Source organism: Ostrea edulis, chromosome 4 (genome assembly GCF_947568905.1).
Source record: "Ostrea edulis chromosome 4, xbOstEdul1.1, whole genome shotgun sequence".
Classification (NCBI taxonomy): Eukaryota; Metazoa; Mollusca; class Bivalvia; order Ostreida; family Ostreidae; genus Ostrea; species Ostrea edulis.
The window spans coordinates 65,023,626-65,043,152 of NC_079167.1; the positions used below are offsets into that span (position 1 = coordinate 65,023,626).

Consider the following 19,527-nt stretch of genomic DNA (forward strand, 5'->3'; position numbering starts at 1 on the left):
TTTAAAACTTTTGACATTGGTCATAACTTCTAAATGGTAAATATTAGAGCTTTCATATTGCACATGAGCATTTCTTGTGACAAGATCTTTCTACTGGTATCAAGATATTTGTCCTTGTGACCTTGGCCATCTTTGGAATTGGCCATTATCGGGGGCATTTGTGTTTCACAAACACATCTTGTTTTCTTTTCATTTAAGATATCTCCTGCTTAAAAATTCCAATTGAAATGTGGCCATTTTCAAAACAATGTTAGTTAAATGTAAATATCCCCCTCTGTTGAGGTTTCAGTTATAATGATTCTAAACTGTACTAGTAAAGTGTTGTATCATATGATGCTTGATATGTTCAATTTCATCTCCATAGATTGCAAGATGCATCTCGCAGCTGGAACTTGCCCAGTTGATTGGCACAGGAGTGAAACCAAGGTCAAACAAAGTTCATCATCGGGAGAGAGACATGCAGAATGCTGGGCATCCATTAGAGGCATTTGACCCAGAAGGTACCATAAAATTTGTTGTTTAGCACAAAGTTAGTGCACAAGACTTCTGATCCATTACTGTTGATTCTTTATATATAATGCAAGTCCAAATTTGTAAAATGCAGTTCAGCTTCAATAGGTAAGAATGATGAAATTGCTAGTGCTAGACTTTATTCAATATAAATTATTAATATACAGATGAAAGAGAGACTTGTGGTTTCATGATTGTCTTCTCAGGAATTAAAGAAAATATTAATCACTTACAAGTATATAAAGAAGATATAAAAGTATTTTCATGAAGAATTCAACGAATAGAAATATAAAATGTGTTTTACACAAATAACTGTTTTTTTCAGTGATAGCTAAGGGTGGTTTGGACTCGAAGAGATTGGCCAATCTCCAGGAACAGATGGGAGAAACTAGTTCTCAGAGTGTGGTGGTGGCAGTAGATCGAATATTTACTGGATCTGTGAAACTGGATGGAGATGCCATAGGTAAGCATGAACTGTGTTAGCAAAGGTCATAGTGTCATGTGATGGTTAATTTAGGTGTCATACAAGAGGGTCTGTTTTGTTCATACCATTCATTTTGAAATATTGTGTAGAATCGAAGATATTTTTGTAGAGGTTAATTATAATTCAATTATGATAAGTCATTCATTAAGCATGTCTGTTTTAATTGTAGTTGAGTTTGTGAAAGCCCTTTGTCAGGTTTCCATGGATGAACTGTCCAATGTGAATCACCCTCGGATGTTCAGCCTGACAAAAATCGTGGAGATTTCTTACTACAACATGGGACGCATCAGGCTGCAATGGTCAAGAATCTGGGAAGTCATCGGTGACCACTTTAACAAGGTCAGTTAGGGAATCTGGGAGGTCATCGGTGACCACTTTAACAAGGTCAGTTAGGGAATCTGGGAAGTTATCGGTGACCACTTTAACAAGGTCAGTTAGAGAATCTGGGAGGTCATCGGTGACCACTTTAACAAGGTCAGTTAGGGAATCTGGGAAGTCATCGGTGACCACTTTAACAAGGTCAGTTAGAGAATCTGGGAGGTCATCGGTGACCACTTTAACAATGTCAATTACAGAATCTTGGAAGTCATCGGTGATCGCTTTAACAAGGTCAGTTAGGGACAAAGAGAAATAGAGACTAGAGTTATTGATTCAAATAGGTTCATGATTAATTAGTGTAATTTCTTAATTGTGAATCCAAATTTGAACACTTACTGTAGATTCGAGTACTTAATATCGTGAAATCAAATCCTGAGAACATGAATTCGTGAGTGGTCTCATGATCAAGAGGTTTTACATTAGGGCTGAAACGATTCACCGAAATATCGATACTGTTCAATATAAACCCTCGATTCAATGTTCAATTCATTGCCTCGATTTTCGGCTCGATACGTTTATTACAAACTGGTTCAGTAAAATACATCATGTTCGGCCTGTGATGATTATTTTACCTGCATGAGGGACAAATAGTGTCAAATAACGTTCAGACTGTTGTTTACTTTGGGTCTTACGAAAATAATAATAAACTTTTTCAGTTTAAACTACAGAGCCAACATGCATCTTACCATTTGGCAATTTGGAAACATTTTGCTTTTAAAATTATAAATGCGAACTTTCTTCAATGTTATTATTGGTTTTATTCTGTAAATTGTATCGTATTAAAAGTATTGAATCGTGGCATAAATATTGCAATATGTATTGTATTGTGAAGGGAGCGTATCGTTTCAGCCCTATTTTACATGTATTTTAGCAATATGAAAATAAACGAGAGTAATTTTATTTTGCCAAGTGATGCTTCTCACAATATTTAATACATGATAATAAATTCCTCACGTATATTTAGGAATCTGCAGAACTGTGTTTTTGAATTGTTCGAAATAATTTTTTCAAGTTGTATAGTTGTATATTAAGATTGATTATGGATATGGAAATCCCATTGAGTTTAAATTTCTTTGTATGTCTTTATAAATCATTTTTCTATTAACTGAACAGCAGATCTTGTAATAGACTACTCATTTTGGTCTGTTTTCAACCTTTGGAATTTCTACTCAGACACAATGTAAATTGTATGAAGGACAATGATGCATCTGTAGAGGCATGTAATGGTGGCTTCTCTTTCATTGTGTGTAATATGTTGATCTCAGGTTGGCTGTAATCCAAATGAAGACATAGCCTTTTTTGCTGTGGATTCTTTAAGGCAGCTTTCCATGAAGTTCATAGAAAAGGGAGAATTTGCCAACTTTCGATTCCAAAAAGACTTTCTCAGGCCATTTGAACACATCATGAAAAGAAACAGGTCAGAATCATGTGGTGTGCATTTATTGTTGATATAAGAAAAGAAGATTTATTAGATCAGTTATTTAAACAAAATATAATGAGGGGGGGGGGGGGGCGCTTATTTTGGCTGATAAGGGTAGGGATTATGTTTTTCTGCTCCTTTTTTCTTGCAGATCTCCCACTATAAGAGACATGGTTGTTCGTTGCGTAGCTCAGATGGTAAACTCCCAGCATGCTAACATCCGTTCTGGGTGGAAAAATATTTTCGGTGTCTTTCACATGGCTGCTTCTGATCACGAGGAAGGCATAGTGGAGTTAGCATTCCAGACCACCGGCAGAATTATATGTAAGTTTAATGATTTACACTCACCGGCAGAATTATATGTAAGTTTAATGATAAATTTGATTTACACTCAGTTTTAGTTTGGGTTGTTTTTTTTGTTGTTTTTTTATCACAAGCACTGTGTATACAATATGTTTGATATCCTTTTTATTTCACTGGATGCATGAAGATCAAAACATATATGTCTATGGTGTAGTACATGTACATGAATTCCTCTAGATTTCATATTAGATCATATTATGAGTAATTGATATCCATATAAATGTGTTACAAACCTCTCATGAAATCAATATTTTTACTCTTGCTGTTATTGCTGGTCCATTGTAGAGTGAAGCATTAAGTTCTCTCAAATTGATGCTAAATGAAATCATTGCTGCGTGGAACTTGAAAATTAAATTCACTCTGTTATCATGCACATACATTGTACTGCAGTTGCCAGCAGTGGTGTTGTCAAGGGATCAAATGCTGCCAACTTTTCATTCTGTGAAGGTAAAAAAAGGGGGTCTGCAGTGTGTGTACTATTGCACTTGTGGTCTGACAATTTTCTGCTGCCCGAAATTAATACTGTATCTCTATTCCAAATAGACCTGTAGGATTGTTTTTCTTTCTGTTTGCATATTTTTTGCATCTGTTTGGTTTTTGTACTTATAAGATCTTAATTCAAGATTTACAGCAGCTACTGTAAAGTATCGTGTACTGTGTGCAGTTTTTATTTTTTTAATTAAAAAAAAAGTTGGGAGGGGGGTTACAACAAACAAATTTTATATTTTCTCTGTGGTTTTTGCTTGCCATCTAAGCTTAAACTTGTGGTTGCTCTATTGAAACCTACTAAACTAGTGCCCAAATCAGTGATATGACAACAGTTTAGCTGCTAATTCAAAGGATATCAAGTACAGTCAACAAGAAAAGAAAAATTCTGTTTTTCGTTATTTTTCATCATGTATTCACCAATCATTGAATCATGGTAGCTAATTTCTTTAAGTCAATCAGTTTAATAATTCATGAACAAAGGCAACAGAAATAACCGTATTCATGCTCACAGGTAGCTAAAATGAATTGATTTTATCTCTCCTTTGTTATTCATTCTTCAACAACATTCAATATTAAAGGAATCTTTTTTTTTTCTTTCCTGTTACTTAATTGGTAGTGCCGATATATACAATCTATCTGTTCCCAGTATTTCATCCTGATGCTTATTTATAACAATCTTTACAGGCATGTAATTTGTGCTTGTTACGGTCATGTCAAAACAAAAGCCACCTGACTTATATTTTGATTTTGAATATTAACCACTGTTCACAAATTTTAAAAATCAATTAGATTATATATATCTGTTTTATCTTAGGCTATACCATCAGCTTACGATCCATTATCAGGTAAAGATTATCAGGTCATTCTTGTCTACTATTTTTTTGATAAAAATGATAAAGATACTGCGTCCTAACTGTTTACAAATCTATTTATGTAGATGACAAATCTGACTATTTTATTTTCATGGAACTTTGTTATTTCCGTCAACTTGATTTAGAATAAAGTCTATTTATCTCGGAGGGGGGGGGGGGGGATTTTCCCTTGATTTAAGGCACACCCATTTGACTATTTTTTGGTTGCTCACAATAAGACTAAAGTTCCTCTCTTTTTTTCAAAGTGGGAGATACGTACTTAAGTCTTTGCTCACATTACATTATACTTTATGGTACATGTACGATGTATAAAATACAGACTTTTAACAGTTTACCTTTTTTTCATGCACTGACAATTTTTTTTATTCCTTAGCCACTTAAGGGAATGCACAGTGATACTAATCCATGTAGTATATAGATCATTTTATGCAGATTGATTGTGAAGTAGGTTTTGTTGTGTTTTGCTTCTGTTTTATAGGAAAATGGCTTCAACTACTGCACAGAAAAAAATGCCTTTCAGTGCCTTGATATTTACTTGGGAATATTTCTAGGTGCATTGCTTTAAAGGGTCTGCCTTTTTTTTTTGTACTTTCAGCTGGCATATGCGAGAAGCATTTTGCCTCCATTATCGACTCATTCCAAGACGCTGTGAAATGTCTATCTGAGTTTGCATGTAATGCAGCCTTTCCTGACACCAGTATGGAAGCTATTCGATTAATCAGGAACTGTGCAAAATATGTTGCTGAAAAACCACGTGTAAGCACATAAATAACATGTTAAAAGCAATACAAGTGAGAATGGGGAAAATACTGTAAAATCACTCATTTTTGTGGTGTCAAATTTTCTTGATGAATGAAAAATATAGAATATTGGTGATGTCTTGATTTTTGTGGGACAAATTTGTATTTCTTTGAGTGTATCTGTACCATGGAACAATAAAAAATAGAGGCTGACAAAAATATTTAGGTAATCAAAATGATTTTGCACGTGTGGCATTTTGTCAAATTCATTCAGTGGAAAAGTGTAGTGTATATGCATGTTACATTTGTGTATTTCTGTTGTAGATGTTTAAAGATCATGGAGGAGAGGATCTAAATGTTCCTGAGGACGATCGTGTATGGGTGAGGGGGTGGTTTCCAGTGTTGTTTGAACTATCGTGTGTAATCAACCGATGTAAACTGGATGTTAGGACAAGGTAACCTGACGAAATGTTTATACAGATATGAACAGAGGTGTATACAAAGAGAAAAAAGCTGGCTTACTTCTGGAATCCTATGGTTGTACATACTCAAATATCATCCAGATCATATCTTGCACTCAGTAAGAGTTGGGACCATCAAACTTAGTCAGTTGATGCACCACAATTGTCGCTACTGTGGCATCATTTTGAAATTCCATGGCTTTACATACACAAATGAGTTCTGTGAGGCTGAAAACCATGAAACTTGGTCAGTTGATGCATCTGGGTGGGGGAAAGCCAGAAATAGGTCACTGCTCTCATTCTGAAATTCTATTGCTATACATACTCAAAACGTATCTAAATTTGGTCATCTGTGGGGGGTGGAATGTGTGTCACAAACTGAAAGTAGGTCACGGGCTTCATTTTGGAATTGCAATTGATAGCTTCATATCTTGTGATAGAAATATAGATATGCACCATTTTCATATAGTGCAGATAGACATATCATGTAACTAGTGGTGCACTTTATTTGCTTTAAGGTGGGTCCTTAGTCCTGGATTTTGGGGGTTTAGGTAGCATTTTTTTGTTTGGAATCAATAAATTAACATTCAGAGTAATGAAAAAATGCAAATTAGTTAAGGATTTCCATATTAATTTTTGTTACAGACACTACTGAAGTCATGTACCCCTATATAGATTTTTATGAAATTCATTGGAAACAGTTATTTGTCGTTATTTTAAAATAAAAACAACAAGAAAATTGTTTAATTGCATTTATTTATCAAGAAACATGTCAATAACTAAAACTCATGTCATTTTCAATATGTTCATCAAGTTTTAGAATAATAAGTGCAGAATTATTGGATTAACGTTATTCTCCAAAATGTTAAAAAACGAATAAATGTGGGCACAATTTCCTTATAGCATGGTTTACATGTTATTTTTTCTGTTTATTTTAGTAAATGTACATCTATTACAGTTATTTCTGGGGGGAAATCCATACCTTTCCTTAATAATTTCAAATTTATAGCTTCTAGAGTATGTATACCCCCATAAAAAAACGAAGTCTGGCACCATACAGCTGAGCTATTCAAAATCACTTATGATTAAATTTTTATGTAATTTCACGAAAAGACACAGATAATGATTCCTTATCACCTTGGTAAAATGTTTGTGAAAAATAAAGGAAATATATCGCATAATGGACTTGATAAATAATTTATTGAAAACGAAGTTATTGTCCTTGGATTCAATATTTTGAAACATATCATTGACTATTCAAATATAACTAAGACTTTTGAAATATTTTATGGCAGACAATTGTTTTTAAATAACTATTGAAAAAGACTCCAACAAAATTTATGTTCCAGTCATTAAATCATTGACTTTGCAAAATCTTATGACGTCACAGGAGTGTGGAACTACGTTAATATCAATTTAGAGAAAAGTTTATGAGATTACACTGTACATTTAAATTCTTTTGAACAAATGCTTGATATAAGCATTCCTCCAATCACATGTGAAGTCGGTATTTTCAGTTATCATATATTTGTTGTTGCCTGACTTTTAGGGGCTTGACCGTGATGTTTGAGATCATGAAGACGTATGGCGAGACATTTGCCAGCCATTGGTGGAAAGACCTGTTTCAGATTGTTTTCCGTATCTTTGACAACATGAAGTTACCAGAACAACAGAACGAGGTCAGTGTAAGTCGGACTTGATCAGGTAGATGTGATCTACTAACAACTCAAAGTAAACATTTTGTGCCATTGAATTGCACAGCTTTTCACTCACCCTGTAGACAGGAGATTTGGTTAGATTACACATAGCTTTTCACTCACCCTGTAGACAGGAGATTTGGTTAGTTTACACATAGCTTTAATTAATGTTTTGTCACAGAACATTTACAGGCAGCTTTGAAATAATCCTTTGGTGGTCTGTGTTGAATAGTTTTACGGTTTCAAACGCAAGGCAATGAACTCGAATATTTTCATCAATCGTCTGCTTGTTGTTGCTGCACTTATGTCAACTATTCTTTATGCTAAATAATTTCCACCATTGTATGTTTTAAAAACTTGTACATGTATCATTTAATTGACACATATGTACTTTAGGGGACTTGCATTATTCAGAGGATAAATAATGGATAAAATTTAAATACATGGAGTTGACGAATTCTTTTTTGGACATATTAATTATACATGTATATAAGTAGGTGATTGTATGTAACTATATAAATGCGTAGTGATTTTAAAAAAAAGTGACTTTAAAAATGTGTAGTGAAAGTTTCCTAGAATTTAGGATTTTCATCTTCATGGTTTTAACCTCAAAACTGTGTATTAATAAAACATGAATTATCAAACAGTGTATTAGTAAAACATGAATTATCAAACAGTGTATTAGTAAAACATGAATTATCAAACAGTGTATTAATAAAACATGAATTATCAAACAGTGTATTAGTAAAACATGAATTATCAAACAGTGTGTTAGTAAAACATGAATTATCAAACAGTGTATTAATAAAACATGAATTATCAAACAGTGTATTAATAAAACATGAATTATCAAACAGTGTATTAGTAAAACATGGATTATCAAACAGTGTATTAATAAAACATTAATTATCAAACAGTGTATTAATAAAACATGAATTATCAAACTGTGTATTAGTAAAACAGGAATTATCAAACAGTGTATTAATAAAACATGAATTATCAAACAGTGTATTAGTAAAACAGGAATTATCAAACAGTGTATTAGTAAAACAGGAATTATCAAACAAGTTAACTTTTTGAATCCAATTTTTTTTTATATCACCTGTGTTAATCAGTATTCTCATGCTACCATTAATTAGGATGCCCTTCTTTGTGTTAGTGGTTAATTTCAAAATCATCACCAAGCTTGGACTATTAATTGATTACAAGTAGGAAACACCCACACAATATTAGGTCAAGCATGTGAAACAATGATATGCTGTGGGGTAGCTGTGGTATTTGATATTGCTGCGTTGAAATATCACTGGGACTGGGTAGTATATGGGGATGGGATATTTGACATACATGTACATTGAGATACCAAAGAAACACTGATTTTTTGTTACAAAACTTCATCATTGAGTTTAATATGAAGGACCAAGACTATGTAGGTAATTTGGAGGTTAAGCTTGAATGAATGATTGCATGCTTTATTATACATGTACGGAGGGGGGGGGGGGGCATTTTCATTAAATATTTTCTGTATGCTTATTACTGGACTGAGTTCATTATACATCGCTGATTAGGTATTCATCTTCAAATTAAAGAATTCCCAATTTTGTTGAATCATTGAATGTTAAATGCACAATGTAATCAGTATTTATAGGTACATGTACCACTTAATAAAGTGAAAAGGATAAAGATGATGGTGTGCCCAGCAAACTCTTACAAGCAAATTCTGCTTTGGTCAATTAACAGGCCTGAAGTAAAAACAAGTTAACTTGTCATTACAGCACTTTAAGAGCAAGGTACAGTAACCAGCACAGATTGTGCTCATTTCCAACTAGAAATGGCATGCACACTAAATGCTCCTTTGTCACTAGCGTATATCTGTAACTCTACTTAACAGGAATTGTGTGCACACAACTGAAAGCTTCCTAACATTTGTCTATTGTGCAGATAGAATATTTTGCTTTTATTAAAGCTTTTAATTCTCTATCAACTTACTACTATAGTAAGGACTATGTATATTCAGAGTATCTATCCATATTTCAGTTTGCTGTGATTTTTTTTAATAATTGACTAGGTATAGTAGAAAAATCATTGAGGTCAGACGTTTGGCTTCTAAAACTTTATAGACATCTGTTGGGTATTTTGCTTTTCATTTAGGGACAAGGTCAGATGCTCTAATTTTTGATTTGTTGAAATAAATTAGTTTGTTGTACGTCTCTTCGAGAATTTTTCACTCATATTGAGATGTAACCAACTGTAGGTGAAGTACCACAAATTTAGACCTATGCTTAGCGCTCAGGCCCCTAGCAGTGAGGGTTCTTTATCGTGCCAACGCCTGTCGCAACATGGGTCCTCTGTTTTAAGGTTATATCTGAAAGACCCTTGATTCTCACTTCTAAATGCCAAGTGTTTGGTGAAGGAGAAATCACGACCTAGTTTTACGTCTTAGGTTTGACGCGGCCAAGGTACAAGTGGGGCTCAAATTCATGACCTCTGGTTACGAAGCGAACACTCTACCACTGAGCTACTGTGACCGTTGATTTGTTGAACGTTAATGTTGAACCATATATACACATTATGTAGATAGACCAACCACGAATGACCAACACTCAAACTATTGTTAGAGCCCTATCATATGGCTGCTGCCCCATAATAATCATTCTGTCTATCCATCCATCTATCAGAACTATCTATAGCACACAATGACTTTAGTTTTCCTGGGAAGATTTTCATAAGTTTTATACACAATACTTTGATGAGGCAGAGGAAGACTCCTTTCTGTTTCCAGATCTATAGGCTTTGGTATTACAGAGTTATTGGACTTTGAATTTTTTATGTTAAGAAGACAATAGCACTTTCTATGGCATACAAATAACTTGAGAACATTTTCATAGAATTTTAAGGTAATGTTTAGATTAGAAAGAGAAAGATGTGTGTCAATTTTCAGATTTACTGGTTTTGTCGATTTAGAATTTTTCATATCAGAATATTTCTTGCAGGGCCCTTTCTGATTGTCATTTTTCTGGTTTCTTAGTACATAAACTTCAAGATACAATAATTCACTCAACACTTTACCATAATAGGGCATACTTTAAACAAAGAATCAACAATATTCAAACTAAAACAAATTAAAAAGTTGACAAAAGTAAAGTAAACAATTCCATGAAATGGAAGCTTTAGCATGCCACTTGTGTATATGAATTTCTACCAGACTTCATTGGAGCTCTTCTTTGTTTTTGTACATCGCAGGCAGAGCAGGTAATTCTCTTCAATCTTTATGCATCATGGAAGTTCTTAAATGTGACCTGTATTGTGTTTTATTTCTTATTATGTGATTTTTTAAAAACAAAATGAGAAATGAATAAGTTCATTTTACTGCAGTCAGCTGAATCAGATCAAGTTTGCTTTCTTTGACTTTGTGGTGAATTGGTCAGTGGGTTTTGATTTTTCTTTTGTTGGTTTGGCCCCCTAGCCCTTTGTTTGTTAATAGGAACACAGCATGGTGTTTATCATCATATACTTAACATTTCATATTGAGTGCAACAGTCTGAAATGGAATACTTTATGTGGGAGGGGGGGGGTGAGGACAAAATTTAGCACAAATGAGCCATAGGCAAATGTTTCTGATGTGTTTTTATTCTGTCTGTATGTGTTTTAAACTTGACCTAATGAATTCATTCTCTAAAACCACAAGCAAGAGATCTTACATCATTTCTGTTTGTCATAGCATTTTGGAGACTAAGCCAGGGAAACTGGTTTGAAATGGGAATCTACATGAGGGTAAAACTAGGAAACTGGCTAAATGGGAATCTATATAAGGAGTGTGTTCGAGATCGCCTTTCCCAGTGTTTTCGTGCTCTGTTCTTAAAGTCATGAACACCGAGAACATGTGCACACAAATGCTTTCTTGTTCTTCGACCACACTACCTACAGAGGTGGTGTGAGTTTTTGCAACTCGTACCCATTCTCGGGTTGCGTACTCAGCGTTCTAGATCAACAGGAATTTGTACTCGTGCGAAGAACAGTGATCTCGAATACACTCTATGAGGCTATGCCAAAGAGTCTGGGTAAAAACGGGATTTGCACTAGGAGGATAAGCTAGGGAAACTGGGTAAATATGGAGATCTTCACAAGATATCCAAGCCAGGGGCACTATATAAAAACTGGTATCTACACAAGGAGGCTAATACTAAAGTGTATTGTCATTTTTGGTTCTAGAGGAAGATTTTAAATTGCCTCACTCAAATTTCATTGCTTTTTTCACCTTGGAAGGGGTCTCTTGGGTATGCAAAGCTATGCACCTATGAATGTAGATTTGTGATTTCTAGAATCCAGATTCATCACAACAAAAGAGCTTGAAGACATCGATTAAAATCTTGAAGTTCATGTCTTATCAATATAAGATTCATCAGCATCCTTTCAAATTTTAAAGTATTTTTTGTCATATGTTTTTGAATATCTTTGACTATGAGCATTACATACAAAGCATCAAAAACTGGTATTGAATATTGCATTCTGTCTGTTGTACTTCAGAATAGATTGTTATAGTTAAAATAGAAGTGTTGTGGATTGTGTAATTCTTTATTTTGAGTAGACTCTTTACAACAGTCAGGTAAGTGGTATGAACTAATTAGTGAGACTGAACTATTGGAGCCATTTTTGCAAAAGGTGTTGGCATGTTTTATATAATGCCTGTGTTGAATATTTTGTGAATATGGGCATGCTGTGCTTCTTTATGCTCCAGTTAATGTTAAGCAATATTGCACTTTGGATATTAATTGATATTGCACTTACAGAGTAAGATATTTTTATTTAGGGGGGCATATTGTTTTTGTCCTGTCTGTCTGTCCAAAACTGTAACCTTATTCATCTATAGGGCTCTCATATTCCATATGTGCATTTTTCATGACAAGACTTTTCTTTTGGCACTAAAGTTTTTTGACCTTGTAATCTTGACCTTTGACCTACTTTTAAGAAAAGTTAACTTGGGCATCGTCTCCTGAACCATTTAAAGGATTTATAGATTCCTTATGACAAGACTTCTCATTTAATGCCATGGTCTTTGACATTGTGACTTCACCATGGAATTTGACCCAATTTTTAAAACTTTAACCAAAACTTTAACCTTGGTCATAACTTTTGAAGGCTCATATTTCATATGTGCATTCCTTGTGACAAGACCTTTCTTTTTGGTACCAAAGTTTTTAACCTTGTGACCTTGACCATGGAGTAATTCTTTGTTTCCACTAAGGGCATAGTGTTTCACAAAAACACTCTGCTTTAAAAGGGCATTAGCTGTCAAAGTCATATTTGCCAATTGTTATTCAAATTTATACATCTTGCTATTTTTTGTTGTTAGTTTGACATTAGAATTTCTTTTGTTTATACAGAAACAATGACCAAAACATTATTTTAAAGTTCTAGCATTCTGGAATGACAGCTAATGCCCCTTTAATGGTTGAACTAAGCGAATTATGTGTGAATGTGTTTAGTTTGTGTGACTTTTGCGTGAATGGTACAAACTGATGATAGTAGTACGTTCTGATACTAATTGTCAGGGAGCTATTTCACAATTTTGTAAAAATTTATGCATACCGGGTATGTATACATGTAGATTGCAGTATAATATAAGGATACAGTTATCTTGGTTCAAGATTGAAAAGGGGGTTGGGGACTACATTGTGACTCAGGTTATTAAATATGTTTGTACAAATATAAGATGGTCACAATTGTTTAGCACATCTTCAAGTTTGATATATTTTTAGTGTTTTCAAAATTTGAAATGATTTATTCTGAAATATCTTCAATTCTATCTAGTTTGGTGGTTTTAATGACAGGCTGTTTTAAATATTCAATAACTTTATCATAAAATACTTAATTGAAGATTATACACACAAAGAAAATTCCAGGCTGAATATGGTGATAATTTTGATGTGAATTTATACTTGACCATTTTACCTTACAGAAGGCTGAATGGATGACCACGACCTGTAATCATGCACTGTATGCCATCGTGGATGTGTTTACTCAGTACTATGAAATTCTCAGCCCAGTGTTACTAACCGAGCTTTACAATCAGCTTCACTGGTGTGTGAAACAGGATAACGAACAGCTAGCCCGCTCTGGGACAAACTGTCTGGAAAATCTGGTTATTTCTAATGGATCAAAATTCTCCCCAGAAGTCTGGCATCAGACCTGCTCCTGTATGCTGGATATATTTAGATCGACCATTCCGTCAAAGTAAGTCACAAGATATATTTAGATCGACCATTCCATCAAAGTAAGTCCCAAGATATTTTTAGATCGACCATTCCGTCAAAGTAAGTCGCAAGATATATTTAGATCAACCATTCTGTCAAAGTAAGTCACAAGATATATTTGGATCGACCATTCCATCAAAGTAAGTCACAAGATATATTTAGATCAACCATTCCGTCAAAGTAAGTCACAAGATATATTTAGATCAACCATTCCGTCAAAGTAAGTCACAAGATATATTTGGATCGACCATTCCGTCAAAGTAAATCACAAGATATATTTAGATCAACCATTCCGTCAAAGTAAGTCACAAGATATATTTGGATCGACCATTCCGTCAAAGTAAGTCACCATTCCATCAAAGTAAGTCACAAGCATAGTTAAAGTACTTAGAAGAAGCCTCACAGTTTGAAGAACCAGAAATGAAAAAAAGGAAGAAAAATTTATAGAATATATACTAGTACATTGTACTTTGTTTTAAAAAAAATGAATAGTGTTTTATTTACAGTTTGTTGCTATGGCGACCAGATACAGCTGAATCTGCCTCCGTGGTGTCTAGTCGAGACTCAGAACTAGATGCTGATGAAAGTCAGGTAAATCAAGCCATCAATTTACAGAAAAATCATGAATTCGATGGCAGTCACATGTCAGATATCCAAGATAAGCTTCTAAGATTGACAATGCGAACTTATCTGTGATTGATAAATATCACTATGTATTAAGTTCGTCATCAGTTGAGGTGCTAATGATTACCAGTGCATGTACTTATGTTATGATAATTCCAGATCTGATGTATATGTATTTTTATTACATTCAATTTGTTCTTGATCATAATTAGCACATGTATTATATTTGAGCTGATCTATTTTTGAGGAATTTTTTGATTTTCAGGATACTGTGTCGATGGACAGCAGTCACGATAGTCGCGTGTTAATGAGGGCAGATAGTAACCATAGCGTCAACAGCACCATATCCCAGGATTCCAGAGACCACAAAATCCCACGCTCTAGTAATAAGGATTTAATGAATGATAGAAAATACCTTTAATAATGAAGCACAATGGAAATAGTTTGTTAACATGGGAAGAAATCCACTTACTTTATGCACAGCTGTATTCCGATGTTTTCTTAAATGTGATTTGTGTCGGTGTATTCACAGCCTCCATCATCCTGAACTTTAGAAAAAAAGATTCACATGGCGGAATTCTTGTTTTGCTGTCCTCCCACGGGAGTGATATTGAACTTAAGCTATGAAATCTCTGTGCAATGTATCCCTTTGAAAGGGGCATGGACATGATTTAGGTCCAAAAAAATGCTGAGATATTTATATATGAAAGTATTTGATACATGTAAAACATAGCAACACACCGAAATTTTTAATACTGACGTAAAGATATATTTGAGACGTCTAAACTTTTCATTTTCAAAACGAGGCGCCGCACGAGCCCTGTTTATGTTTACATGTTATGTGGCCCAGATTTGGTAACAATAGCTTAAATAACTAAAATGATCAGTTCTTTTTTTTCCCCTTGGAAATGCACCCTAAAGTGATTCATCATTAACCTATGTCAAAATGTTGAATGATTTTTACTTACATTTTAGAAATCTTGGTGTTCTTATCTCTGCACGAGGTTTTAGCTGATGACAAGCATTGTTGACTATGAAATGCGCATGCATTCGTCTTATTCTAGATATAGACAAAGTCCGTGTTTACAAACACAGTTTTGGGAACTGGGGAAATAAGAAGAATGAATCCTGTGTCAAATATTTTTAATCCACTTCTTTATTTTTATAAACAAAAAAAAAATGTCATTATCAAACATAAAAAATTGTGTCCATGCCCCTTCAAAGGCGAACTTAAGTGAAATTCACTGAATTTGCTTGTTTACTTTGTAGAAGTGTCATCAGAGCAGAAACTTTTCCAGGGCCTTCTGATCAAGTGTGTAGTACAGTTAGAACTGATCCAGACTATTGACGATATTGTATTTTTCCCAGCAACCAGCAGAAAGGAGGATGCAGAAAACCTAGCAGCCGCTCAGGTACTGATGATGTGGTCAAGATAGGATATCAGTTTCTATGTGTAGCTTTGTCTACAAACTAAAAGATATTAATGCAGCACATTGATCATTGTATCTATTGGATAACAGGGTGGTTCTCTGGAGGACTTGCAGGACAGCGGTCAGCAGAGGGAGGACCAGGGCATGTACCAGTTCCTGGCCTCAGATCAGCTCTTTCTGCTCGTTGACTGCCTGTTGGAGTCCCACAAGTTTGCCAAGGCCTTCAACTCCAACCACGAACAGAGGAACATACTCTGGAAAGCAGGTTTGTGTTAATACATGTGTACATGGGAAATAGATAAGAACTTATGATTTGAAATTGTAATCTGAAATTTAACTGAAATAAGTATCTTCTATATTCTAAATGACTATCCTTTATGTAAAGATTGGATTCTTTGTATCTGAATATTGCGGTATAAGATCAAAGCAGGATGATCCATCTTTACATATGTTTTGTGGAGTTAATCATTCAGCATAAAGATATTTATGTAGAATTGTAGTCATTTAATGCATAATTCACCTGCTTTTCCCTCCTTTCAGGATTCCGTGGAAAAGCCAAACCAAATCTACTGAAGCAGGAGACACAGAGTCTGGCGTGTTTGTTGAGGATTCTCTTCAGGATGTACAATGACGAGTCGAGAACGGATGCCTGGAAAGACGTGGAAAATATGCTGATCACGTAAGCTTTTCATTTGAAAATGAATATTCATGAAGGTGTCAAGGTTTGAAATTTATTTTATATTTGACACATGCTTCTCTTTTCTTTAAATACAAAATTTGCATCATAAATTATGAAAACTGATTTGAATTGTGATAAAATTTGGCAACACTGCATAATGAAAAATGTTTTGACGTAATAAAATTTGGCAACACTGGATATTGAAAGATGTTCTGACGTGATAAAATTTTGGAACACTGGATATTAAAAGATGTTTTGCCGTGATAAAATTTGGCAACACTGGATATTGAAAGATGTTTTAACGTGATAAAATTTGGCAACACTGGATATAAAAAGATGTTGGGTTTTTTTCAGGATTTGTCGTGAGTCACTGGAATACTATCTGTCACTACAGTCTGACAGTCACAGGGAAGCCTGGGGCAGTCTCATGATTCTACTTATCACCCGCCTCCTCAAGCTCGCAGACGACAGGGTGAGTCCACTCACAGAGAGGCTCAAACATAACTCATAGTTGATGATAAGAGGATAAGTAGTCTGAGCCCCTTTATTCATCATTTTAAGTTTGTAGTGTGTGTACATCTGGCATATTTTCTCACAATAGTCATTTCTGTCTCTTATACTGTCTATGACTGAATGTATTAAAAATACATTGTATAAGAAAATGAATGTATATTTGGGATGAAAAATGCTATGTAGTAAAGTCTTCTTGGCATTCTTATCCTTTGAGTCATTGAAATGTTCGAGAAAATAAAATTAGTTATGATAAATAACACAAGTTGGTATGCATTGATTATCGTTGTTACGTTGTAGTTCAAAGTTCATGCTGCCGCATATTACCAACTAATGTGTGAAGTCATCATGTTCGACCTGAAGTTGGAAATGAGGTCCACATTACGCAAGTTCTTTGGAAGAACAGGCCAAGTTTGTCACATATCAAGCAGCTAGCAGCATTTAAACCTTTCTATCTCCATTACGAAGGCTCTCCCAACAGTCCAGAGATCTTTCATCACATCATATTATTTTATTTACCCTATTTTGAAGTGTTCCACACTGAAAATGCTCTCTTTCAAAGTGCATTCAATTAACACTATGAAGAGCTGTTTAGAGAAAAAGTTATGTTTTAGTGACTAATGAATAAATTGTTTTATTCCAAATATTAGGTAGCATACCAAATTGATATGATATGGAGGAAGTAATGTTTTTAAAGTTTATTTCTCTCTAAGACATGCTGTGAAGATACACGCAAGTAAAGTAGATAGGTTTCCAGAATGCACATTCCATTAGAAATTTTCTGATAACCAAAAACTGTGATAGATGTAACTTTGATAATAGTGTTTTCCAAGAACATGGTATGTGATAAAACCAGAGGATGTTCTGAATGGAGACAGTGTTTGATAAATGTTGTTAGATAGCATTTCATGCATAGGTAATTTATTTCAAATTGTACAGTACTGTGACATTATTATAAAGTGATGTGGTGTTATACTTGGGGTTGCAGCTAAATCAAGAACTTTGTACAGACTATCCATATCTATCCATGTAATAAATTTTTATTGTGTATATGAATATTCCAAATTTTCTGTTGTTTAAAACAAAAGATGACTGTGTGTAAACAATTATCCAAAACAGTGTATTCAGCTTTTTTTGTATGAATAAAATTGGGACCAATCATCTTCCTGTTAATTAATTAGCTTGTAATAGTATTGGCACATGTACATGTGCAAGCATGTATTGGCACCACTGTAGTATCAGTTATTTAGTTCTACTTTGAGGGGTATTCTTATATGTCAAGGGTTAAATTGAAGTAAATGCAATACTTTATTTACCTTTGTAGTTGATGATGTTTTATTTTTTTCACTTTTTAATGTGTATATCTTGCTTCAGAAATCTCACTATTGTATCACCTTTATATTACATGTATCTATAGTGTGGTATAAATTGTTTAATTTATATAGAGTTTGATTTGATCAAAATAATATTCCTGTATTGATTTGTGACATGCTCGTTTGAGGTAGAGAGAATAAAAGTGATGGTTGAATGAGGAAGGTAAATACCTAGTCATGATAACTAACCTATGCTCACCCAATATTTAACCTTGATATCATTGATTTAATTCTATTAATTTAAATTTTTAATAAATCAGTTGTGTTGGAATTCTTGTATTTACTTTTCTCAGATGTTGTGCTGTTTTACACCTGTCTAGAGAGTAAAATTCATGAACTCGGTTTGTAGAGTTGAAATAGTTTTGATCCATGAGAGAACATCATTCCTTGAACTTTTTGGATTTCTGAATTAGACAGGATTAAAATGAAGGTCAGTTGACTTGAGCATCTTCTGAAGAACTACTGTGAACTACAATCAATAATTCTGATGTCTAAAAACATTTTTTACAACTCTGTTGCTATTGTTCAATATTGCACTACAAATTATTGGTGGTGTTTCAATGTAGTACTGAATATGAAGGTAAGGTATGTGTTTCATGATAAATGTAAAAATGTAAAGAAAGCCTTCTTATTTTAAGAATAAAGATGCAAAGTAATCAAGATTACATTTGTTTTCATTAATTTAACTTGCACCCCCACCCCACCCCCACCCCCCTTTCCTCCTCCTCCCCCATCTCTATAAATGAAGAATATGCTGAATGATAATGATACCTTGATATTATTATAAAACCTATATTGCACTTGTTCTGTTTATTACTGATAACCTAAGAGTAAAGTATGTTGAATGTGCACTAGTTTTATAAAGAATATAAATTTGGGTTTATTACAATCTCTTGATTAATTGCAAAGTGGGTCACTGATTTGATAACTTTCTTTCTCTCTTTCTGAAATAGTATAGATGAGTTTTTGGCTTCATTATGCTCATAACAAAACCTCTGTCTTGGGCAATAGATGGTTACTAACTTTAGTTTAGGGTTAATCACATTTTCACCCCTGTGAAACTAGTGCAAGAATTTGTAACTTTCAAGTTTTCAAAACTTGTTGGCTATAAAAGATATTCTAGATTCTTAAGAGAAACTGTCAATTAGAATCATGTTGATAATTGTTGTGTATCATAATATTTGTGAATCCATTTCAAGTTCACTTTTGTGAAATGGGGTTTACAATTTAAAACTATCATTAACAA

At 34.0% G+C, this 19,527-nt stretch overlaps 1 protein-coding gene across 10 annotated transcripts in view; it reads left to right on the top strand.

The window, feature by feature from the left end:
• The window catches only part of LOC125668683 (brefeldin A-inhibited guanine nucleotide-exchange protein 1-like), a 36,139-nt gene extending 17,196 nt beyond the window's left edge, over nucleotides 1–18,943 (top strand). For 3 of the 10 annotated variants that reach the window (XM_056163416.1, XM_056163418.1, XM_056163425.1), the window contains 18 exons: nucleotides 365–500; nucleotides 836–973; nucleotides 1,164–1,333; nucleotides 2,638–2,789; nucleotides 2,944–3,116; nucleotides 3,546–3,602; nucleotides 5,112–5,272; nucleotides 5,581–5,711; nucleotides 7,267–7,396; nucleotides 9,187–9,201; nucleotides 13,371–13,645; nucleotides 14,172–14,256; nucleotides 14,555–14,672; nucleotides 15,559–15,701; nucleotides 15,810–15,984; nucleotides 16,260–16,398; nucleotides 16,753–16,870; nucleotides 17,209–18,943. In XM_056163416.1, coding sequence (XP_056019391.1) covers nucleotides 365–500; nucleotides 836–973; nucleotides 1,164–1,333; nucleotides 2,638–2,789; nucleotides 2,944–3,116; nucleotides 3,546–3,602; nucleotides 5,112–5,272; nucleotides 5,581–5,711; nucleotides 7,267–7,396; nucleotides 9,187–9,201; nucleotides 13,371–13,645; nucleotides 14,172–14,256; nucleotides 14,555–14,672; nucleotides 15,559–15,701; nucleotides 15,810–15,984; nucleotides 16,260–16,398; nucleotides 16,753–16,870; nucleotides 17,209–17,343 — 2,451 coding nt within the window. In that variant the 3' untranslated portion in view covers nucleotides 17,344–18,943. Of the gene's footprint in view, nucleotides 1–364; nucleotides 501–835; nucleotides 974–1,163; nucleotides 1,334–2,637; nucleotides 2,790–2,943; nucleotides 3,117–3,545; nucleotides 3,603–5,111; nucleotides 5,273–5,580; nucleotides 5,712–7,266; nucleotides 7,403–9,186; nucleotides 9,202–13,370; nucleotides 13,646–14,171; nucleotides 14,257–14,554; nucleotides 14,673–15,558; nucleotides 15,702–15,809; nucleotides 15,985–16,259; nucleotides 16,399–16,752; nucleotides 16,871–17,208 lie in introns of all 10 variants that reach the window. The other 7 variants (XM_056163419.1, XM_056163420.1, XM_056163423.1 and 4 more) reach the window with 5 other exon arrangements.
• Nucleotides 18,944–19,527: the final 584 nt, after the last annotated feature.